The following is a 25290-nucleotide window of genomic DNA, read 5'->3' as shown; positions in this document are numbered from 1 at the left end:
GATTGCAGGTGATGGGCTTGCAACTTTTCCTTTTAAATGTGGCCGGTTTTCTTTGAATTTGCTCAGTAAGTGCGCACTTGGGGCTTTGTTTTTCAGTGCAAAGCGATGCACATGAATGGCGGGAAAGAGACTTAAGCCATGGTGTGCCTTATCCAACCTGTTTGCTCTGAATTTGTCTGCTTAATAAATGGGAAAAGTTGCAAGCATATTTTCTGCTTAAAGCCTTACATTTGTTTTTTTAAATGAATTGTGTAGCTTTTTCAGGCTATTGAAGCTTGTAAGGAACTTTGCCATTTTTGAGGACTAACACAACACAAGGTTGTGTTAAGGTGAAACAAGGATGTCAACAGTAGGCACCACTTGGAAGCATGTACAAGCGTAGCAAACTTCTTACCCCACCCACTGCAGTGTTTAAGGTGCTGTGCTGCTATGCTAATTCCAAGCATGCGGGTGTAATTGGGGTGTCAGTGACTGTGTGCTTCATGTGATTGAAAAAAGAAATACTCGTGTGCTGAGATTTCAGCGCGCACTTAGAATTCCCTGGTGGTGTAACTCAATCCGGAGTCTTCAATACAGCACCTCCACAGCCCAGGTTCAACTTTGGCACGTAAAACCTTTGAGAATTTTTGAACGTTTTACCTTGCACACGTGATTGACTGGCCATAGTGCAGCGGTGTGGGGTACACGGTGCTAAATCGTGGTGCAAAATCATGTTGAAGTGTCAGAAAGGGGGATTGAATGCAGCCACACTGGCAGCCCTTCCCCCAGTGAGCAATCCTGTTGCACCTGCTTGTTCGCTCAGCCCGTAAACTTCCCTGCATGCAGTTGCCTGGCGGAAGCCGCAGCAGCAGTCCGCCTCTCACTGAGAGTAGTGAGGGGTCGGACGTTGACTACAGGCCGGCCGAGGCGAAAGACAGCAGCAGCAGCAGCAGCAGTGAACTGGTGGGGGGGAACTCTGTCTCCAACCTAAAGTCCCGGAAGAAGGTGTGTGTTTATTTCCTTTTTCTTTTGTGACCTTGGGTCCTTTTCAGTCGCACTGCAAGGATTTGTGAGTGAGAAACTTCATCTTGAGTGGGAAACCTAATCCTTAAGTTGTCTAAAAATTGAAGGTTTAGCGCAAAAAAGACGAGGACGGTGGCAAACGGTGGCAAATGTCCCGTTTGCCACCGTCCTCGTCTGTTTTGCGCTAAACCTTCCATTTAAGTATGTACCAACTCGCCCAACAGCACGTTCTCTTAAGTTGTCTGCATGCTTGCTGATGATGTTAATTCCTTAAAGGTGTTTTGCCACCAAATTTGTTGTTTGTGCATTCTTTGTTGCAAACGTTCTATATTTCGTTAGAAAGCATGATACATGCTCTCACATGCACATATTCTGAGTAAAAAATTTATTATCGCACGATTCATGTGAACAGGATTCGGTTTCGGTTTCTGGACGCCAATTCAAGCATTGACGTCAGTGTTGTGAGGACGCTCTGCCACGTGTGTCTACCATGCAGCGCTGCGGTACACTGCGACTTTACTGCGGCGTCTGCTCCCGCACACACGTTCTTTACCACGGAAGTAAACACGCCGGCTCGTCATGTCAAGCCGCGACAGCTCCGACACGGACTCTTCGTCTGCATCCTCGGGTGCAGACAAATGAAAACCATAGATATGCAAACCATGGAAATGCAATTCGATATGCAAACCATGCCCCTTAAAAAAACGCTGTTCCCGCCACGAATTGAACCCGCAACGTTGACCAAGTGAGCGCGATGCGCGAGACCACTGAGCCACCGCACAAGTGATGTCCCGCCGCGAAATAGCCGGTGTACTAGATGGAGGCCCATCCTTCGAGTTGTACGTAGGTGTTTACGAGCTAGTTTACAGAATTCCTGGCTGGTAAACTGAAATTTTTTAAATAGTGCTTGCGCAGCAAGGTTCCGCAAAGCCCCCACAATAGCTTATCGCCATCAACTCTGCTCCTTCCCGAAAGCGCTCGCAAAAATAAGTGTGCCCGGCTGCGACTGCGATTTTGCACTGTAGGGATAGTGCTTGCCGTACTTTGGTTTTATGTTTTACGTTAAAAACCTTGGCCGATATTGATCTCTTATTACCCAAATTACCCTACGTAACTCTTCTTCTGCATGAAACTGACCTTATATTTTCTACAGGCGAGCCGATCGCTTACTCATATGCAGTTTGCAGCTCCGGGGTAGCGGCGTCGCCGAAGAGCACGGCCGAAGCGTCGAACGCCAAAATATGGATGGAGATGTATGGGCTTCATGGACCCTCCAGAAACTAACAAAATAGAGCCGCATTCATTGTGGCACGAATGTTGTCGGGGCGACCGGTTTTGTTGGCGTCTTCGGTCAGCGAGTCAGTCACACTACGGCGACTTTCCATCGGCTGACATGTTTGTCTCGCCGTCGGCGTAGTGTGACAACGCTGTCTGGCAATTCGGCAGTTGGCCGATGGTTTGGCGACTCGTCGTCGCTGTCGTGTCGGCCTAGTGTGTCTGGTATGACCAAGCGACCAAACGTTGGCGTCGCTGGAGTCGCTAACGTGGTATGATGTCACAAACTTTGTTATGCTGGCAATTCACTGACGTCATGGTTAGTGGCGCTAGCGATGGGTCCTGATCTCCAGAAGAGCTTTTAGGTATTTTTTAAAAGCGAATTAAAATATATTTTAAGCGCTTGCTGTACTCAGCACTTCGTGTTGAGGGTCCTTGCATACAGAGAAAGCCTACAGCGGGCTTTTTGCAGACTTAAAGTTTGGTGGCACAACCTCTTTAAGCAATGCATTGGTTGTGAAGGGGGGGGGACACACTTTGCTTCCATGTCCCAAGCAGTGAATGTACTTTTATGTTTGAGAAAGAGAGAGAAATGAAAAAGGGTTCACGGTGTGATGCCTTTGCCATACGATTGGGCCTATAACTCCTGTTTGGCACCACTGTGCTGACATGCAAACTGGTTTCTTAATTTTTCTTACCAGAGGTTACGTGTTTCCTTGGGCTGTGTGTGTGTGTGTGTGCACACGTCTGTGTATAGGGACCGGGCGGCCGTTGCATGGCGCCACCGTCGCTTCAGCGAACAGCGCCGCCCGTGGCGAGCTGCACTTCAGTGGAATGCCGGTGGCGGTCAGCGCAGCCTTGTTATGCATGGTTTTCTATCGTTTTCCTGTGGTGCGGCTTGCAAAGGGCACATAACCACAAGGACTTTTTTCAGATCGGTAAATCTTGAGCGTGGATGTGACCTTCACGAGGCAAGCCATGCGTGTGATTTACGCCCATACTCAGTATTTACAAATAGCAGGCGACACTCAATGCGCCAAGCTGGAAGTCAAGCTGGAAGCGAAAGTACTTTCCTTCATGCAATTTTTTCATGCCTGCATGCAGTTTCGCGTATCGAGGAGTATATTGCAGCTAAATGCTCCCACAAAGCCGGTGTGTACAGCCGATCCAGGAATGGTGCGGCGCTGGCTTCTGGCAGTTGACGGCACGGTGTAGTGCACAAGCAAAAGACAAAGTTGCGGGGTGCCTTCTAAGATTTACCTCAAGACAGAAATTGTGATGAACGACGCTTCCGTAACTTCATTAACTACGGCTGAAACATGTTTAATTTCACAGAAATGCTCTTACTACAGTCATCGGTAATCGTTTACAGAATAAATACTGCGTAATAGTAGCACATTTTCGCTTGTCGTGGAAAAGCATTGTTTTACAAGAATGGCTATGGTTGCTGGCTAGTTGGTTAATGGTTTTTCAAAAAACAATTCCTGCGTGGCTGAAGGACGAGAGACAGGAGGGGGCCGAAAACCTGCCCTCAGTTTCACAAGTGAATGCTGCGGTCGAATTTTACAAGCTGCCACCTACGCTTGAAAAATCATGCACTCTTCCGTCTAACGACGATAATGGTTAATACAGGGGTGAGACAGCTGCGCATATTGCGCAGATTTGATACAAATTTGTTTTCTTGCGCCAGGCTGCTCCAAAAGCTTGAAAATTGTAAAAATTGCGCCAAACTGCTCCAAAACAGTCTGAAGCCAAGGATTTTAACGCTCCCGTCAGTTTCAGTGGGGGAAATGCTTACTGGCGGCATTATTTACCAGCACCCCCAATGTGATGGTGTTTGTAAAGCTTAAATCTGATTGATCATACAATTGTACCAGAGATAGTTTTTTTTTTTTCGAAAGTCACAATGTCGGGTTGCACATGTTATAAACTGTGCGTTTTCGGTTTTTCCATCGAAAACTATTGCAAAATCCTGTAGAAAAAATAATTATGTCTACTAAGGCGTCAAACTATTTGTGCAAGTTGATGAACAAAAACGGCAATTTTTGGAGCGCCGTATCTCCGGAAACATTACTGGGCGCCGCCATCTTGGTGTGGTAAAGATGGGGAAAACGTGGCCGCCGGGCGAAGCATTTGCTTGTGGTTCAGGCAGAGTGCTCTTCGCCGATGTCTACCTTGGTTTAGTTATGGGGTAGCTGGGTTTACATTTAGTCCTTTGATCTGTTGCGGGGCTCGAAAGACGGGAGTTCATCCAAAACAACATGGCGCCCGCGAATTCGCGGTGTTTCGGCCTTGAGTGTGAGTCCGGTGCGTGTTTGAAGGGAAATTTCGGACTCGTTGCGGTGTTATAAAACGCTGAGTTATTGCTGCCTTTCACAGCGAGCGTGCGAGTGGCTGAAATGGGACGATCGATGCTGCAGAAGCAGCGGTGCAGGCTACATTGCCGCAAAACGTTTAAGCAGTGTCCGATAGCGGGACGGGCTATTATTTCACGCTAGTAATAATGGTTCATTTATCTGAAGTGAAATTCAATGCCAAGAGTACGACCGTTTTGCGCAACTTTTGCCGTGGCTCTACACTTGTGCGTACAGCAGAGTACGAGATAACAAAAATAACAATTTCGGCATTCACATGATTATACAAATGCCTTACGATTGCTTAGTTTTTCAATTCGATATTTTCAACGGAGCTCCACTATCTATTCATAGAACCTAAGAATTTAAAAGTGGTTTATAAAAAGGTAGTGTAGTTCGTACCTCGTGATACTCTGGCAGAAAAAAAAAAGTTTATTGAGAGGCTGTTTCAGTGTTCTATAGTACGTTCGAAACCGATTTAAGAGTGCACTTCTTCCCTACGAGTTGCCAAAAATTTGATTTTTTTTAGTCCCCTGAGGTGACATAATATATGTCGTTCTTCTGCTACAATTCAAGGTTCTTCTGCTCCAAAATCGAGATTTCGCTGCTCCAAAAACTGCTCCCAAATCTCATTCAGCTGTCTCACCCCTGTTAATAGAAAAACTTTCTCGTGCGGGTTTTCTTGGTTGCCTTCTGGATTTAAACTTTGACTAGTTGAGCTTTGAATTTGATCAGCACGCAGTTTGGTCTTTTGATCGCAGCGTCTGTGACTTTGATCATTTCCCATTCGATTTCGCAAGAAGAAAGCTTTGCGTTCAACCATCGTAACCATTAGAACGGAGGGATAAATGATTTTGCTGTTTAATTTTTAACTCCCATGTACCCCTCTCCAAATCTAAACTTTTTCCAGCATTTCGGAAATGTGTCTGGGCTGGAGGACTCGGGCTGATGCACCCATATTTGAGGCAACTGATCGCGCGTTTTTGTTGTCTTCACAAGGCATTACACGATTTTTTAGGTACTCCATAAAGAATACGTAAGCATTAAAAATCACCGGCTGACGATAACACTGCCACATTTTTTAACTGCAGGTGGTAAAACAGGAAGGGGAGGAGGGATGGTTTCTATCTTGGGCTGTCGGGTGGGTGAATAACTTTGGCTCTTGATAAAAATGACCACCACAAACGTGGGAGTTCCACTCCGGCTTTCAGGCTCCCATGCTGTCACAGTGTCGCTCACCAAAACCGAAGGCACAAAGCTCATGGTTACAGAAAGAAAGTATAAACTACCGCAATATTTCTACGGCTATGCGGTAATCCATCTCGTACGCAAGTGCCTTTTTCTTCAAAGCACACATATTGAGGTATCCCAGCGGCTGGTGTGGAAATCGTAGTCATTGAAACCAGGGAAAATAATTTAAACTAGAATAAAATACTAATATTCCTAATAGTTTTATTCCTACTCAGATCGTGCGAAGCCATGCGCAGAGCGCTGCAAAAAGCGCTCATGTCAGTGTAGCCCGTTCCCAAACTTAGAAGCGTCAAATAAGTTTATGTAGCCATTAGTACATTTAGGAAGAAATGAATACTAATAATAGTAGTTTTATTCGTACTCAGAACGGGTGGAGCCAAGCTTAGATCGCTGCAAAAAGCGCTCATGCCATTGTAGCCGATATCGAACTCTAGAAGCGTCCGACAAGTTTACGTAACCGTTATTGCATCAAAGAACCCAACAAATCTGTCTAGACTTTGCTTTATCTCACATGTCCGCTCAGAACACCACCAAAACATTCAAAGCACCAAAGCAAACACGACAAAAACAACGGGAGGCTGTGTAGTCCAATGCACCGGCTCATTCCACTAACGAGAGGAGTGCCGAATGGTGGTTCTACCCGTCCAGCTGCCCGGTCCCTATGTAGGGGGTCCTTTCTCTGGGCACTTGTTCTTTATTGACAGTATGGGCACTGAACACCTGTGCTTGCCCTCCCTGGCTGCCCTTGTAGCAGGTGCTTTCTGGTAACACCATTGTTGATCTCCCCCTTGTAGTTAGCTGCGGAACACTTTTATTACACGGTTGCATGAAAAATCGTCCACATCTGGGTCCTTTTATTCTCTGAGGTGTCCCTTTCTTCTACTGCAGGTGCTGCTCAAGAAGGCACCCAAGCGCAAGCCCTCGAGCTCCAAGAGCAGCCAGCTGGGCTCTGCAGCAAAGCGCCGAGCCATCCACAAGTTCAACACTGCAGCTTTACGGCAGGTATGGGCTGCTTGTGCATTTTCTTGGGTTGGGGTGGCTGTCCTGTACCCTGTGTGAGTTCCCAAGAATGGTGAGGGATGTGCAGACATCTCGGTGGGGGGGGGGGGGGGGGGGGGGGGGTGCACAAAGTTGGGGTTGCATTAGTTCTTTTTGCACCCTCATCACTCGCTTTTTGTTTTAGGGAGGGGGGTGCACGCAATGAGACCCTGTAAGTGTTTTCTGCCTGGGGGCACTTGTCTACTGTAAGATGGCGAAGCTGGTGCATGATTTCTCTATTGAGTTATGGCCAATTTCCAAAGTGGGACGACAAAACAAGGCCCCCAGAAGTAGAGGAAGTTTAACAGGATGGAAAGTTGGCAATTGGTGTTGATTCATCTTGAAAACAGGCGCGGAAAGACGTTGACCAAGAAAAGGAATACACCTGTGTTTCTTTTCTTGGTCAACGTCTTTCCGCCCCTGTTTTCAAGATGAAGTACAGGAAGGCCTTGAAATAGAATTTTGTCATCAGAAGCGGACGAACCATGTAGTGCCTGGCTGTAAAGAGGCAGTAACTTCAAATGAGAGATGACCAGGTTCAGCAGAGGCGAGAGTGCCCAATCAGGAGGTGCCGTGACAACATGAGGAAAGGATTTATGCCATGAGCTGAAGTCTGAGCGGTTGAATGGGAAAGAATCGAGAAGGAATGCCAGGAGGAAGATCAAACTAGGGATGAAGCTGCCTAAACAGTGACATCATAGCCCAAGCCTGGGGTGGAACGGGCCAATGGTGCAGTGGTCCAGCCTGGAGCACCGCCAACCCACGTTTTGGAAATTCCAGGAGCAACGGACAACTCTATTTGTGTAGTGCCGGTGCATTGTTGACCAATGTTTCTACAGGCCCCACGGCGATGCTTCCAGAGCCAGGCACTGCCTCCTCGACTTCATGGTTACCACGAAAGTAGCAACTGAGCTCCAACTTCCCCCACGAGTAGCAGCATCAGTTTGTCGGCCCCATGACTCTGCCAGCAAGCTAGGCTACCAACAAGATGTAACAACTATGGCAGGTCGACGCCACTGCAACAGAACAGGGGAGACCTAGTGCTAAGGACAATTGCTTGAGGGCTGTGGTTATTTTATATGAGATATGTTTTAAAGTTTCAAATGATGATACAGTGCAGTCCTGTTATAGCGATACCACATGTAGGGGAGATTCGGGAGGAATGGGACACTTTTCACAAATGCATTTTTAGTTTTGTTTATTTTGAACGCAAAAAGATGGTTGATGGATTATAGTACAAGTCGAAACAAGCTGCGCAAATTCTGAGAAACATGGGTTACTGCCACTTCTAGCGCAACTGCAAAAAAATAGTTTCTAACAGGTAAAATCTGTCCCATTCCACCCGTCCCTTCGGGTGGAGTGGGACATCCAATGGGAAAAATGGGACACCAGTAAAGTATCGGTCCCAACGTCTTCAGCGGACATTAAAAGCTGATAGTTTCACATCAAACTTGAAGCAAGCTTGCAGGCGCTTCGTTCCCCCAATAGTTTTTGGCGCTGGCAGCTTCATCACAATATCCGTCATTGGCACAGTCCCTATATCTTTCTGCGGAGGAAAGTAAAACTTTGAGCTCTCTTCTTTCTTTCGAAGGAACTGGACACTGACGTCAATATTGTCACTACTTTCGACTCTAGCCGTGTAATAAACGTCAGATTTTTTCTTACCAAATCTGACAAGACAAAATCGCCTTTTGTCACTTGAAAAGTTTCGTTTGGGCAATCGGCCTCAGAAATGTCCCGCCTCTCATTATCGGAACCCGACATGTCACTGTCTGAATCATCAAATGCAACGGCAACAGTGTCGTTTTCACTTGAAGAACTGAACTCCTTCTGAAGTCGCCGTTTCTTTTTTGGGCGGGTAGTGGCGACAGTCTGTGATAAGCGCTCTTTTTTTCAGACTCTGTCGTGCCAGCCTCTCTGCAGCTTCTTGTTCAATCGCATGCTTCTCGGGTGTATCCGTAAGGACTTTTGTCCTACCTTTCTTCCTTCCTTTTTGCCCTGTCTTACGCGGTGCAGCCTTAGGGTAGGGCCTTAGGTCGCTTGGAACAATCCGGCTGGGAGATGCAGTTGACGTCGAGGCTGCGTTGGCGACCGTAGGTGGGAAGACATCTGTAGAGACGTTGCGAGCTCCATGGCCGTTTGTCTCAAAGTTCAAATCACTTTCCAGTCGGCTTGCGCTGTCCGTTTTCTCGGTGATGATGGCCGTCTGTCGTGACACCTCTCCGCTTACGGACGTTACGGGTCTGTCAGTGACTGATGACATCATGTAGTCATCCGAAGTGAAGGTCTCGCTATTGAAAAGCCAAATTCCAGTTTTCTGAAAGCCCGAGAGTATGTTCTTTTGTGTCACCGTTAATACGTAGGTGGATCCAACTAGTTGTGCAACATTGTGGATGGAGATGGTCTTCCCGGGGTTATTTATGAGCCAATCATTGAAAGCAGCGTTGTATCGAGATTTAAATGGTCCGTACACGGACACATCAAGTGGCTGCAGGCGGTGGCTACAGTGTGGGGGAAAGGTCAGCAGGATGACTCCGCTCTCTTTGGCCTTGTTGGTGGTGTTGATGCTCACATGGCTTTCATGATTGTCGAGCATTAAGAGAATTGGTTCCTCCTTCGAGCACTTCGTATGTCTCACAGTGTGCTCTAATGCCAACAAAAACAGTTCGCTGGACATCCATCCCGACTTGCTTGCCAAACCGAGGCTTCCTGCCGGGGCGCCTTTCAGAAAAAAATCTTTAAACCTCACGCGTGGAAAAATGAACACTGGTGGCAGGGCGTTTCCGATGGCATTAACAGTGCACAAAACAGTCACCAGTTCACTGCGTTCTGCGGATGTAACCTGACCGATTTGCTTTTCTACACGTGCTGCTACTACCTTTGGTGGGTTGTGTGCAGTTGTGAAGCCCGTTTCATCACAATTGTAGATGCGGTCCGGAGTTAGCTTGTATCGGTCGTAGACACTTTTCAGGTTTGAAAGGAAAGCATCGACGTTGTTCTTATTGAAGCTTGTTGCCCGACCCAGACTGGTCGCTTGTGGCGATCGAAGCGATAGCTCGGGATGGCGGTCATAAAGCCCATAAACCAGTCTCTTCCAGCTACCTTGTTCTGTTCCCATGACGCCGGGCACGTCCGGTTTAAGGCTGTTGCAAACTCGTACGCCAGTGAACGAACTTGCATTCTCGTAAGCCCATAATGCATTTTGCTTGCTTTTAGCAAATATTCTTTCAAGAGTACTTCATCTTCTGTTGTGAAGACTATTCCGCAGACCAAATTGGACTTGAACATGATGCCACCTGTGTCACCGCATTCTCTGTAATTCTTCACTGCTCGGCCAAGTGATGATTTTGATATTTCAAAAGCTTCTGCTGCATCTCTTATGCTTTTCTTTTCATCGCACACCAATCTCACAGCATCCAGGATCAAATTGTTCGATGTTTGAGCTCTGTCGGGATGCTTCCTCTTGTAAACCCGCGGCATCTTCCTGAAAATGGAAATGCATCAGAAATTGGCAAATGTAAATATTCACGCACACCAAGCACGCTTAACTTCCTTGCATGCATGTAACAGCACTCCTATTGCTGCCTACTATTCACGTGCTTATTCCAAGCTTCTCGCAAATGTGTACAGTAATCACATCTTTTTAGTGGAGAAACATTGCATTTTATGATGCCCCGTTGGTTTAGCGCGTCTTAACGTCAACTGTCGCAGAAACAGCCTGTCTGTTATTTAACATCACGGCACCAAGCATTTGTACACTTTAAATAACAAATAGAAAAATAACTGCTTTTGGAACTAAAGCGGCACAGCATTGAAGCTTATTCGCTAGACACAGCACCAGCCGAATGGTGGGGAGGAATGGGACACTGTCCCATTCCACCCGCGACTCAAATGTCCCATTCCTCCCCAGGTGGTTCACCCAACGAAAAATACATTCAATGGCGAAAATTCTCTTGTTAGGGCTAAACTTGTTATTGCATGAAGTACGACCCTAACGCGTGTTTTCGAAGAAAATTGGTATCAGCATAGGCAGGGCGGTTTAAAACTGAGAGAGGTGTAATTGCGTAAGCGGATACTTACTTTTGACACGTGAAAAACGAGAGTTGTAGTCAGAGAAAGCTCCATCCGCTGAAGACGGCCACCATTACAGCCAGGCTATCGGTATGCTAGCGCCATCTCGTGAGCAGCCGATGAACGGGTTTGAACTAACTCCTGGAGAGATAAACGAGCTGTCCCATTCCTCCAACCGTCCCAAACCTCCCGACTCTCCCCCAACGATTTATCGGTTATAACGATGGGTCGACTTAACAGTCTCATTTTATGCATTTGGGCTATGGGAGAAAAAAACCAGATATAACGATATGTTATCCACCGCATATCAGATACAACGATGAAAACTTTACCGTCTGGACGGCATGTTCCATGCAAAATAATCGTAACATTTACATTTATAAGTTCCTCTGAAGCGAACTATGCTGAGACAAGACGAAAAGTTAGCGTAGGAGAGTTCATATCTACTGCCATTCCAGTCGGCAGCGCATCCCGCCTGTTCAAAAAGCCGAGGAGAGCATCGTGAGTTGGCGCGGTGCGCTTGCATAGATGGCGCCAGCTGTGTCACGTTTTGCGCCTTGCGCGTCGACTGCGGCGAGACTCAGAGGGATAAAAAAAAATGCGAAAAGCAACCCCGCGAAAAGCCTTCCACCCGCCGGTCACTCTCTCTTCCTCGGCAAATTGCGCGAGCAACGGCTAGAGCGGAGCTCTACGAACATGGCGCCGACAAAGCGAAAGGCCGTGTCACTTGACACGAAGTTGAAAATTTTGCAGGATTTGCGACGCGGTTTCAAAGTGAGCGCCCTCATCAAAAAAATATGAGCTCGCCCAGTCAACGGTATCAACAATCCTCAAAGTCGGAAGCACCGCGATTTTGAAGGCTGGAACCAGTGGCCATGCTGACAAGTGGAAGAGGGTTCGGGAGCCTTTGTATGCGGACGTTTAAGAGGCGCTCTGCAAGTGGTTCCTGTCGATCCGTGCCCCCGATTATGCCAATTAGTGGGCCATTCCTTGCCACAAATGCGAAAAACTTTGCTTTTCTTCTTGGTTGGCCCTATTTTGAACCCTTAGGCGGCTGGATTCAAAGATTCAAAGAGCGGCACGGCATTGTGTACAAAAACTTGGTGGGAGAAGCAGCTTCTCTCGATTCACAGGCGAAGCAACAGTGGCTCCAGACCGACCTGCTCGCACTGATGGAGCGCTTCTCAGGCAGAGATGTTTACAACTATGATAAAACTGCCTCTTTTTTTTTTTTTTTTTTTTTTTTTTTCAAATGACACCATTGAAGACGCATGCTTTGAAAGGCGATCCGTGTCTCAGCGGTAAGCACTCCAAGGTTAGGGTAACCGTATTACTTTGTGTAAATATGGACGGAAGCCATCGCCTCAAGCCCTTTGTGATCGGGCGATCGAAGAAGCCAGTATGCTTCAGGAATCAACACATCCCGGTTCGCTATAGGCGCAACAAGAAGGCTTGGATGACCCGCGACTTGTTTGTGGAGTGGCTGCTCGAGATGGACAGTGTCATCGAAAGTCAGGGGCGAAAGGTGGTGTTGCTATTAGACAACTTTAGCGCACACAGTGCGAGCCCGAAGCTGACATCAAACGAATTGATGTTCCTGCCGCCGAATACGACGGCAAACTTGCAATTGCTAGACACCGGCGTGATTGCTAACTTCAAGGCGTTATACCGGCAGCGCATGCTCGAGTGGCTGGTGTTTACTATTGACTGCTGTACGTCGGGCAATGCAGACAGGCCCCCTGACCTGAAAATTAGCCTTCTGAAGGCCATGCGCTTCGTTTACGGCGCGTGGTGCGAGGTGTGCACCATTCAAAACTGCTTCAGGAAGGCATTTGTGCTCCAGGACCAGCCTCCTTCTCCTAGTGACAGCGAGACCAGCACGGAAACTGCGGACCTGACGGAGCTCTGGTAGCATGTTGCTACTGGTGACGCAGATAGCGGGTGTGTCGCGTCGGTTGAGGACTTCCTGACGGCAGACAGTGCTGCTTCGTTCTGCAACGAACTCCCCAACGAGGCAATCGTCGTGGATGTGTTGTCGCGACAGACGGCAGCGCTGTGCGACGGCAGCAGCGACAGTGATGAGGAGGTTGACAGCGCCTCTACGACCCCGTCGATGACCACGCAAAGTGCACTGACGTCTATCGACTCGCTAATTGACTTCATGCGCACCAAAGAAATGCTGCCAGAGCTTTCGCGGCTGCTGGAAGCTATGCGCACTGCGGTTGTGAAGCTCAAGCTTCCGCGGACGCAACTGCAGATTCCGGACTACTTCGGCGTGCCGAACCCGTGATGCGCTCTTCGGAGTTGGGAATGCAGTCTTGTTTTCGATGGCCCACTAGCTACAATATTTATTCATTGGTGCAAATAGCGAATTCAAGCCCGGAGCTACGAAAGGTACGTCCAGCGACGATTTTGTTTACGGTAGTCCAGATACAACGATCGCCGGTTATAACGATCATATTTTTAGGTTTTCTCGATATCGTTATAAGTGGACTGCACTGTATAAGGAGGGGTTTGTTATGCGATTTCCCCGCACAGGGCACCTTGAGTAATGTTGGTGACGGTATTGGCGACACCGCGGACCCTGAGCTCCCAAACATAGGCTGTAGTCAACCGTGGTGATGTGTTTATAGGTGGAGGATAAGAAACCATGAACGGTGGCTGTTGGAGTCGTGGTCAAGCTCCCTACCTCACTGCCCACTGTGCCCAAGGGCGCCAGCGCAGCAGGCTTGCCTTCTGCTCCTGCTGCGCTGCCACCCTTGGGCACAGTGGGCAGCGAGTCCACTTATAACGATATCGTGCATCCACATCTACGCGCACAACACCACTACAGCCGCCATTGGCCCGTGCGGCAACCAGGCAGAGAACTCCGGGACCTCTTTGACCATCAGGGTAAAGTCAAAGGAGAAAGTACCCCCATCCCCTGCTTTATACTATGGCGCATGGTTTGATCTAAACCTCTTCTTTCAAATGATCGGGTCCCGAAAAGGGCCCGCACCGAAGCAATCTTTAAACCCCTACCCAACCTTGTTCTCAACAACCCTGACAACTTTCCTCGCTTCCTAGTCATGCAGACTGATGACAAAGCCACCCCAATAACTTCAAAATCTGTGTTCGTGATTGCCATGTTTATTGAAGGTATAGTTGGAAAAAACTGTGACGCAAAGAAACTTGCATCTGGTGGCATGCTTATTGAGGTCAGAACTAAGGAACAATCTGCTAACCTTCTAAAACAAACAAGCATAGGTGACTTACAGATCACTGTAACACCTCACCGAACCCTCAACAGCTGCCAAGGCGTTCTCCCGGAAACTTAACTCGTAAATGAAACTGAGGCAGATATTCTTGAGTGCTTGCGTGAACAAGGAGTGACTGATGTTAGACGTATCACAATGAGGCGCGATGGAAATGAGATCAAAACCAAACATATCATCTTGACTTTTGATTGTAGTAGCTCCCCAAATCTGTCAAAGCAGGGTTTCTCCTCTGTCAGATAAGGGCGTACATCCCAAACCCGCGACGTTGCTTCAAATGTCAAAAGTACAGGCATAGTAGCAACAACTGTCAAGGGCAAAACACATGTGCAAAATGTTCGAAGCACGACCACCAGACAGATGAGTGTAATGCAACACAATTTCACTATGTTAACTGTGAGGGATCCCACCCCACATACTCCCGTTCTTGCAAGATTCAAAAATGGGAAAGAAATCATAAACCTAAAAGTGACCCACAACCTGTCTCACCCAGAAGTTCGGAAAAGACATTCTATGCTTCCCTCTGCTCACCGGGGCGTGGGGTGGCGTCAGGTTTCGGTCGCGGCCCAGTGCAGCAACACTGACCCGGTCCCACCCCCGCCTCCACTGGGCTGGCTTCGGCTGCCCAAAATGTTGTACCACAACCTGTGGATTCCACTCCGGCTGAGGTTGCAACGAACACCGTAGGTGGAGACGGCTTGCCTTCTGCTCCTGCTGCGCTGCCGCCCTTGGGCACAGTGGGCAGCGAGGTAGGGAGCCTTGCATTCACATCTACGCGCACAACACCACTACAGCCGCCATTGGCCCGCGCGGCAAACACGAGTGGCGCTCCCTGATGTCCACGGCAAAAGGAGGGAGATCCTGCATTTACTCCTTTGCCGTCGGATGAAGAGATGGATGTAACGCCCACGCCAGCTCGGTCAGCTGTTCAGCCAAACGAGCAGTGTGGCAACATCAGCGCGGGAAAAAGCCTGCTCCGGGCATGACTGGCCCTAATGCAGGCTCAGTACATATTGATTTGATTGATTGTAGGGTTTTAACGCGCCGACGCAACGCAGGCGATGAGGCGCGCCGTAGTGGAGGGCTCCGGATTAATTTTGACCACCTGGGGATCTTTAACGTGCGTCGAAATCTCGTACACACGGGCGTTTTTGCTTTTCGCCTCCATCAGAAAAGCGGCCGCCGCAGCCGGGAATCGAACCCACGACCTCGTGCTCAGCAGCGCAGCTCAGTAACATAGATAACACCACCCGTCTGTGACACACAGATACACGCTGCACTCGCTCTTCAAACACTTATGGTAGTACAATGCATTGCACAATGGAACTGCAGGGGCTTAATGGAAAACTTGGATGACATATACGAAATTCTTCATAAACACCAATTAATCATCTTATGTCTTCAGGAAACACACTTACAATCGAAACAAACAAATTTTGTGAAGCGGTATTCTGTGCTTAGTAAAAATAGGGACAACTGTTCTCACTCATCTGGTGGTGTAGCGATAGTTATAAAACATTCTATTCCCTGTCACTCTGTTCCTTTGACCACAACCCTCGAAGTGGTTGCTGTACATGTAATAATTGCCAACAGGTTAATAACGATAGCTTCAATATATATTCCCCCTGACTTTCGCCTTTGCAGTCAAGAATTTGGATCCTTAATTAATCAGCTACCGGACCCATTCCTACTGGTGGGCGACTTTAATGCCCACGGTAAACTCTGGGGATCTGAACGCGAAGATGGCTGGGGCCGTTTAATTGAAAGATTCTGTCATCTGGAGCCTGTATATTTAATCAAAAGAAACCAACGTACTACAGCACAACACACAACACCTGCTCACACATTGATTTAGCAATTGGTTCTTTCATTCTCTTCCCTTCGTTGGAGTGGAGTGTGGACTCCAACCCTTATGGAAGTGACCACTTCCCTGTCACTCTTAAGTGTCTAGATACACTCTCTGACAGTTCCATTTACCATAAAAGGTTTAAAGAAACCCGTGCAGACTGGAAGGCTTTTAAGCAAAGGTCACAGCTCTTCTACACATTCATAAAACACTTACAGATCGATGAAGCTTGTAGTATTGTTACCACCCACATTATAGAGGCTTCCAAGAGTTCAATCCCTCAAACCTCCGGTACTCCCGAAAATCCCAGAAGGCCCTGGTGGAACGAGGAGTGTCGAAATGCACGCAAAGCACAAAACAAGGCCTCGAAGGTACCCAACGGCAAAGAATCTTATTGCTTTCAAGCGTGCCGAGGCAGTTGGAAGGCGTATTCACCGAGAAGCCAAAACCAACAGCTGGAGAGCTTTTGTGGGTTCGATTAACTCTTACACCGACACAAGCAAGGTGTGGAACCGAATAAGAAAGTTCAAAGGGCACAAAACAACCTTACTCCTTGTTAGCACCGCTGCTAACACATTAGAAGACCAGGCAAAAACGCTGGCCAAACACTTTGAACTTATATCAAGCTCTTCACATTACACAGGCAGATTTATGAGGTACAAAACATCTGCCGAGTGCAAATCCATTAGGGACATCAAGAAATCGTCACAAGACTCTTACAACTGGCCATTTTCCATCCACGAGCTTAAGGTTGCCTTGACTACTTGTAAGACATCAGCACCAGGTGCAGACCAAATCACATACACAGTGATTCAACACCTCCACGCAGACACCCTTGAAACATTCCTTTATTTATTATACGGAGTGCAGGACGTCTTCCACTGGCTTGGAAAGAGGCAATTGTGGTACCGTTCAGGGGTGAGACAGCTGCGCATATTGCGCCTTTCTGATACAATTCCATTTTCCTGCGCCAAGCTGCTCCAAAAGCACGAAAGTGGCGAAAATTGCGCCAAACTGCTTCAGAAGAGCCTCAACGGCACGGATTTTGATGCTCATGTCAGTTTCGGCGGGGACAAAAGCCTCCCGCACCCCGGTCGCCGCTTTTATCGTCGGTCAGTTGCAAACACAGAAATGACAAAAATAGAAAGACTGAAGAAATGAAGCAAACAACAGCTTCTAAAACACGATTGGCTTTCTGTCCGGGTTCGCTGAAACGGCCTTCCCGATTAGGCATCGCTGTGGCTACAAACATGGCCGCCGCCTGATCTGCCTGCTACTGCCTACTTCACGCTCTCACTGCGCATCGCCGATATTTTCCCTGGTTTATTTTACGCTATCAGCTGGGTTCCAGTCTATTCATTCTATCAATTGTGGCTCTGAACAGTGACGTTAACGCAAGGATATGGTTTGAGATTGGTGCCAGATTACGGGAAGTTGGGCGGCTCGAAAAAAAAGTTCATTGAAATGTGGGGCCTACGACTTCGGCGTGGTTTGTCCTTGAGTGCGAAACGCGGTGCGCGCGTCTATAATCGGGTTCGTGAAGTGAATGTTTTGGCTTGTTGTGCTGTTGTAAAATGTTGAGGTGTTGCTGCGCTTCGAAGCGCGATCGCGAGCCTCGGGGATGGAACGGTCGACACGAAAGTTGCGGGCTGTGCTGCGGCGCCGCGACCTGTTCAGGCAGCGCCCAATAGCTGCAAGACTACACGGTTGCCATAGGACGCGACTATAACACTTGATGTATGCAAAGTGAAATTTAATGCCAAAATCTAGGTGGCTAAACATTAACGCTACTCAAATGACCATAGGGTGAACCTGCGCCCCGGGGACTGAAACGGGTAGGCTGGTTGGGCTATGCGACCGTTAGCTCGAAGCTGCTCAACTGTTGCCGTGAACACAGCCTTGGATTACAAAAATAATAATTTTAGCATTAAAACAGCAAAAAAAAAACGCCACAATTGCGGAGCCCTTAAATTTGATAAGAGTTTTAACAGTCCGTCTGTTCCGTCGTGTACGTAGTTAAAGTGCTCACCGGGACTCGTCTGGGCACTTGGGCATTCGTAGGCGTAGGGGGATTAGTTGCCCGCGCCTCCTCGCCCTTCCGCGTGCGCAGGCGCAGACCAGTCCGGTCAACCCGGTAACAAAGTAACCAACAGAACAGACGGACTGCTAAAAGTCTCTAATGTTAACGGCAGTTTTGTTGTCAATGTTGCGTGCAGGCGCAACACAATATCACCAGTTAGGGAAAAGGTAGTGCAGTTAGTACTTTGTGATACTCTTAAAAACTCTTTTAGGTAAGGCTGTTTAAGTGTTCGGTGTATTCAAAACTGATTGAAATGTGCATTTGACCCTGCAAATTGCTGAAATAATGATTTTTTTAAGCTCACAAGACGATGTATTAAATGTCCCTAACTGCTCCAAATCAAGATTTTTCTGCTCCAGAATCGAAATGTTGCTGCTCCGAAAACTGCTCCCAAATCTGTTTTGGCTTTCTCACCCCTGTACCATTGCTAAAACAAGGGAAAAATGCCTCTTCTCCTTCTAGCTATCGGCCAATAGTACTTACCAGTTGTTTAAGTAAACTGTTCGAGGAGATGGTCAATAGAAGGCTCATGTACTTTTTAGAATACCACGGTATTCTAGATAGCTGCCAGGCAGGTTTTCGTTCAGGAAGATCTACAACCGACCAGCTTGTGGCCTTGGAATTGTACTTTAAAGATGCTTTTGCCACAGGCAGCACTGTATGTCTATTTTCTTTGACTTGGAGAAGGCGTACGATACTGCATGGCGCTATGGCATCCTGCGTGACCTCAAAGCTTACGGTGTATCTGGAAATATGCTCTACACTATAGAAAGCTACCTGCCTAAGTGAACTTTTGGCGTAAGGGTCGGAGCATCACTTTTTAGGATACACATTCAAGAAAACGGTCCCGCAGGGTGGAGTACTGAGTTGTACACTTTTCATTGTAAAAATGAACTCGCTCCAAAAGGCACTGCCACCTGCAATTTTCTACTCAGTCTACGTTGATGATATTCAAATCAGCTATACGTCTTGTAATCCTTCAGTCTGCGAGCGGCAGTTACAACTTGGTGCTAATAAACTTGAAAAGTGGGCTGATGAAAATGCTTTAAGATTAATCCTTAAAAGAGCACACGTGTACTGTTTTCTCGTTTTCTCGGCAGCGTGGAGTCTGGCCTGACCCTGAAGTCCGAATTAGTAATGTAGTGATTCCCGTCAAAAATGAACACAAGTTTCTGGGTATTCTGCTGGACGAAAGGCTCACATTTATCCCCCACATTACACAACTCAAAATTAAATGCACTGAAACTATATGAACGTTATTAAAACGCTATCCAACCAATCTTATGGTGCAGGTAAGACATGCTTGCTCCGTCTTTTCAATGGTTTAGTGCGATCATGCATAGACTATGGCAGTGTGGTGTATGGTTCTGCTTCGAAAACAGCTCTAAAAATGCTTGACCTAGTGTTGCATTTAGGGCTCCGCCCTGTGTCTGGGGCTCTCCGGACAAGCCTTATAGAAAGCCTGTATGTTGAAACCGACCAGTGGTGCTTAGAGCACCAATGAGAGCGATGTCGATGAGGAATCATCCGTTCAGTGCTATTTTTCAAAACACATCATCTGAAAGGTTCTCGAGTCTTCCGTCACTCCCTCTGCCGTTTTCTCTCCGAGTGAGAACAGAGGCAGAGGACCTTGGTGTCACCCTGACTGACACTCATAAAACAAACATCACCGAGTTTATTGCACCCTGGAATCTGCTCCCTGCCATCTGCGACATGTCTTTCAAGGAAATTGACAAAAGACGTGCACCTAAGGAACTCATTCTGCAGCACTTTCTACACTTATAATACAAGTACCCATACACTGCTTCTTATACGGGTGCCTCAAAGTCTGCTACTGCAATGGCATGTGCGGCACATGGTCCCCACTTTTCCAGCACGAGAATGCTAAACAGGAACATGAGTATGTTTACGGCAGAGGCATATGCTATTTTAATAACCGTGGAACACGTAACACAAAAACACAACAATCTATTATATTCACAGACTCCTTAAGGGGCCATGGTGAGAAAATACTAGTTTGGTTCAAAAACTTATTTCTACCAATAACAATGATGACAATTTTAATGCAAACTTTGAACAAGTAATTGAGATATAAAAAAAAACATGAATGAGCGGCGACTCCCCAGCCACTTTTCGGCAGTTTCTTTATGATGTCACAGAATTTTGTTTGTGCAATAGGCAGCCACCGATAGAAGCCAATGCCAAGAGTCATGACGGGTGGTGTGGTTATAGTGGGACCTCTAGTTCTGTTTGATTGATGATATCACGAATTCTAACGTGAAGTTAACACACTGATGACTATTTTTTTAGTGCTGGCCCATATCTGTCACCCCTGCCCATATTTTGTCACTGTAGTGTGAAACTTGATAGTTTTCCAGCAGTTCTTGCATTTTTGGGGGGTAAAATTTTTTTTCATAGCTGGGACAGAGCTGAGTGAGTTCCTGGTTCTTTCAAACTGAAGAAAGTTGTGTTGGCATCACGTTTATTGTAAAACTGTGATCGCTAATTGTCTACAATAGATAATGAAATGAAGCCCACACGATCATATGGAGGTCTTTAAAGTAAGGCATAATTTATTTTGAAATACAATAAAACCCCAATAATATGACTTTCAAGGGATCGTGCAAAAGCGTATGACCGGGGTGTTGGTATGATCGGGGTACGACGTGTAAATGCCGGCCTAGTAGACGGTCTCGCGTGGCAGGTGGGCTAAGAACTTATTTAAACTACAATATTTAGCATGTTCTTGCATAATTTGCCAACACATAACTAAAATCTAAAGTTTTTAAAAATGAAACACTTGTTCCGCCCTCCGCTCCATGGCATTTGCGCTAGCCTGCCAGCTATTCACCGCGCGACCCCTGTGCCGTCCGGCGATATTTATAGCCTGCTAGCCCTGTGCCTCTCGCACACTAGTTAAATAGTTAGTCATCGTGGTTGAGCAAATTGAGAGGGGTAAAGGCGAGAGTGTGAAACTGCCAAGGCCAGGTGAAAAGAACGGTAGTATGAGGCGGCAATGAAAAAAAGGCTTGAAAAAAAAAAAAAAAGGAGTGAAGGGACTGGGGCTTTGAAAAACTGATAAGCAGAGATAGAGGGGGACAGAGCGTCGTGAAGGACGAAACTTTGATTCAGTGTGCACAACCCCATGCCGGTCATCAGCGTGGGGTGTCGCTGTATGTGTTTTCGCGTTCGTCGACTTGATGGGAGCTTCAAATTCGTGGACCACCAGCCACGTGGACTTCGACGTTTCGCGGTTGGCGCGTTGGCATTCTGCTGCTGCGGGAGGCTGGCTAAGGTTAACTCCTGCCCACCAGTACCCGCCTGCTTGCTTGTGTCTGTTCAACAAGTGGTCTGGCCCGCCTGCAGACCTTTGCACATCAAACAGGGGTAAAGAATAAAGATGAGTTGGAACGAGGCAGCGAAGTGGCGTTAAAGGTGGGAAAAACCTTGGTTTATCCCCACCAGGGTCAGTCTACAATAGGGAATGAAATGAAGCTCAACACGAAGCGGACCACTTGCACCCAAGTGTTATAACCGTAGTTTTGAATGTGTTTTTTATGGAGTTTGCTGGGACTGCGGTGATCCATCATAAGAAGCAGGTCTTCGTAAGACCGGGGAATGTATCAGCGGGTTACCACTGTACGTGAGTTGTAACATGAGGCCTTGCTGTTTTCAGAGACCATGTAATTGCTGTAGAAGCACTTGCCGGCTCGTATCATCCATTGCAGCTCCAGAGTGTGAAACTGCTTCAGTTTAGCTCATCGGATGTCATGGACTTTGGCCAGATAATTTTTTAATTTATATTGTCTTGAAATTCGTGTGAGCCACGATCATATTGGGGAGATTACACTGTCCAAGTAGGAAGCTGAAGCCTTTCTACAGACTCTTTTACAGCCTTTTCTACTATTTTATCGCCACAGCTCATGAGTTGCGGAGTGTTGGCAGAGTGCCTAGTGTAGGGCACACAACTTTCGAAGGGGCTTTTTTTTTCCATTTTGTGCGTGCTGTTCAAAACAGCAGGAAGTGTTGACGTTGATGCTGTACCTGTGCAGGCTGGCAAGCATGCAACCAAACCAGGACGTGGCTCCTGCGCTGATGGAGCAGCTGTGCGGCAGCTCGGAATGGACGACTTCCTTGCAGACGGCAAGCGCAGGTAGTTCGGCGTCTTCTTCTATTGCTAGTCAGGCATGGTCTCCCACTCTGAGCTCTATAAAGACAACAGAAGGAGTTCGCCCAACTCTTTTTTGTGCATAAATAGTGTGAGTGGAGTTGTGGGACCCTTTATTTAGTTAAGTTCAGAGCTTTAGTGAATTTTCAAAGCTTAAGATGAGAGAATACAGTGGATGTTTTTTGTCGCTGCTTCCTGAGCTACCAGAATTACCTCATGTTGGTATGCAGGGTGGTTTTAGGGTATCTTGATCTTCAATACTTTAGGGTTTATCAAGTGTCAACTTTGTGTTTGTTGTGGCGCAGTATATCGTGTTTACTCGCATAATAATAGCACCGCACCCCCCCTCCCTGCACACACACACTCACTGGCCTTCCAAAATTAGAATTTTTTTCTTTTTTTCAACAATCAACCCACCCCTAAGATTGCTGCTGCAAGAGTCCTCTGTTAGTGCGAACCAGTGGTGATAGCATATGGCAGCTAAATGCCACCTTTTTTATACACAGCACAGCCTAACTAATTTAATTGATTGGAAGCTGATACTTTTAAAAACAGCCCAGGTGAAAATATTTTTTTATTTCTAGCTGGATTTTTGAACCAGAAGTTCCATCCAGCTAGAAAAATTTCCATCTGAAAAATCATTCTAGAAATTTTCTAGCTAGACCAGCAGCTGCTTTTCCAGCTGGAAAACTCCCAAATCAAGCTGGAATGCTGAAATTTCTGGCTGCCTTTCTAGTTGAAAATACTAATTTTCTTCCTAGAATAAGCATCATTACCAGCTGGAAAACTTTTGTTTCACGTTTCATTCCCACTTAGAAATCATTTTGCTGGCTAGAATGACCTCACTTTATGTAGCTAGAATCGCGACAATTTCTAGCTAGAATTCTGCAATTTCTAGAATGCAGGCAGGAGGCCTCTGCTAGGCTGCAGTAGATGTAGCAACATTCCAAACCATGCGGACATTCAAAAACCACAAAGGCATAAATGCTATATGATTCGTTTTATTGCACACAACAAAAATGTCCCGCGGGGCTGTCGAGCTTTCGGCGTATTCCTCATGTTGAGAGGTGTGAGCTGTCCAATAGTAATAATACATCTTACACTACGGCATTAAATTGAAATGTAAGAAAGAATCCAAAATCAACAGCTCTTGCATACATCAGCACGAACTACTTCTACTAGAACTCTATATAGCTTGCACTGATGAAGGCACAGGTCGCTAAGCTTGTTCTTTTTAAATCCGTGATCAAAAAGAACAAAGCGATCAAAAGACTGTGCACGTTTTTTTGGTGCCATTATGCTTGTGATGTTAATTAATGTACAAAACTGCGCCCATAATCGGATCCCTTTGTCTGACGTGTAGCCAAGTTCTATGTTCTATGTAGGTGCACAAGAATACAGATAAGGTTATAAACTAATTTAACGTAAAAGTTACCTGGCAGAGAATTCCTCCCGACACAGCCGTAATGTCACTTCCTCTCACCCTTATAAAACAATTGCTAGCGTGCACGAATGCCAGGAAACTCGGTGTTTTTGCCACATGCCCAGCCCCTCGCTCACCTTCGCTGGCATTCTGTGTCCAGCTTTAGTACAGGAATTTAGTATCGACTTTAGTATCGACTTTAATTTGACTTCGTGTATCGAGTATCGAATTTAATATAGACTTTAGTACAGGAATTTTCGCACGTCAGGCATCCAAATGTATGTCAGAGCATGCCACACCAGCTTAAGTCCTGAAATTTCGACTAAACCATTTCGAAAACAATCCGTTCACATTCTGTGAACGGCAGAATGATGCACTGAGAACCAGCATTTTGCAGACATGAATTTATGCCTGATGCTGATGAAGTGGCTTAAAATTTAAGATACTACAGTCTACGCCCAATACAATGGACCCTCTTAATCCGGAAAAAAACGTCCACTGTTGCCGAAGTATGCAGTACAACCTCGATGTAACGAGGTCGGTAAAATTTGTAAGTTACTTCGTTACATTGAAATTTCGCTACATTGAAATTCGCGGTTATAATGAAGTGTTCATCCCGTGAAGCGTTTCTTGAAAAAGAAAACGTGGCACACATACATGGCTGGCGCACTGTTTCTGTTTCTATCGGAGCTTAATCGTCTACGCGGGCATCAGCGTGAACCGCTTGGAGCGTTTTCTTCCCTCAAAAACGCGCCCCGAAAGCCACAGGCGCGCTGACGCAGCTGCGGAGACCACCCGCGCAATGCGGGTAGTTCCAGCGACCGCTTCTAACCGCTCGCTGAAACGCAACTCGAGGGGCAAACGAGTGGGGCATGCCAGAAAAAAAAAAGCGGATAACGTGGGCGAAATTTTTACTGTAAAACGTCACACGCCCACCAAATATCCTCTGCACCAGTAAGCCTTATCATCTAGCCAGCCGACATCCCCGAGCACTTCAAAGCTCCCGCCATAGGGTGCACGCCTCCCCATTGGTGAAACCATGGCGAAACTGGTCAGTCTCTTCCCACTGCCGCGTGCAGCGCGAGTCACTTCCCGCCACCGGCGCGCAATCGCGGACGCCGGTGTAAAAAAAATGCCCTAGCAAGGCTCATAAAGATTCACAAATGCTTGCTGGAATGGTGAAACCAAACAAGCATGAACGAACTCGAACGAAGTGCAAAGCGGAGGCATGCGGCGGCGGCGGCAATGCCAGAGGCGATTAGGCTTACCACCACGGAGGATATTTATTTGATGGGCGCTTTCGTCAGCAGCGCATATGACGTTTTACAGTGAGAATTTCGCCCACGTTATCCGCTTTTTTTCTCGCATGCCCCTCTCGCTTGCCCCTCGAGTTGCGTTTCAATGAGCAGTACGAAAAGGTCGCTGGAGCCGCATCGCGCGGGTGGTCTCCGCAGCTGCGTCAGCGCGCCTGTGGCTTGCGGGGCCAGGGCCGTACCCAGAGGGGGGGTTTGGGAGTTCGAACCCCTCC

General features: G+C 47.1%; 1 protein-coding gene and 1 pseudogene across 2 annotated transcripts in view; one reads left to right on the top strand and one right to left on the bottom strand.

The window, feature by feature from the left end:
• Positions 1-25290, top strand: part of LOC144175064 (DNA mismatch repair protein Msh6-like) — a 296118-nt gene that overhangs the window by 72076 nt on the left and 198752 nt on the right. For both annotated transcript variants that reach the window (XM_077704119.1, XM_077704110.1), the window contains exons 6-8: positions 826-984; positions 6771-6884; positions 22224-22324. In XM_077704119.1, coding sequence (XP_077560245.1) covers positions 826-984; positions 6771-6884; positions 22224-22324 — 374 coding nt within the window. The remainder of the gene's footprint in view (positions 1-825; positions 985-6770; positions 6885-22223; positions 22325-25290) is intronic.
• On the bottom strand, positions 8324-10400 carry LOC144175077 (uncharacterized; annotated as a pseudogene).

Source organism: Haemaphysalis longicornis, unplaced genomic scaffold (genome assembly GCF_048455015.1).
Source record: "Haemaphysalis longicornis isolate Haplotype H1 unplaced genomic scaffold, Haemaphysalis longicornis Haplotype H1 scaffold_1, whole genome shotgun sequence".
NCBI lineage: Eukaryota > Metazoa > Arthropoda > Arachnida > Ixodida > Ixodidae > Haemaphysalis > Haemaphysalis longicornis.
The sequence above is the reverse complement of the archived record's forward strand: the minus strand, read 5'-3'. Positions and strand labels throughout refer to the sequence as shown.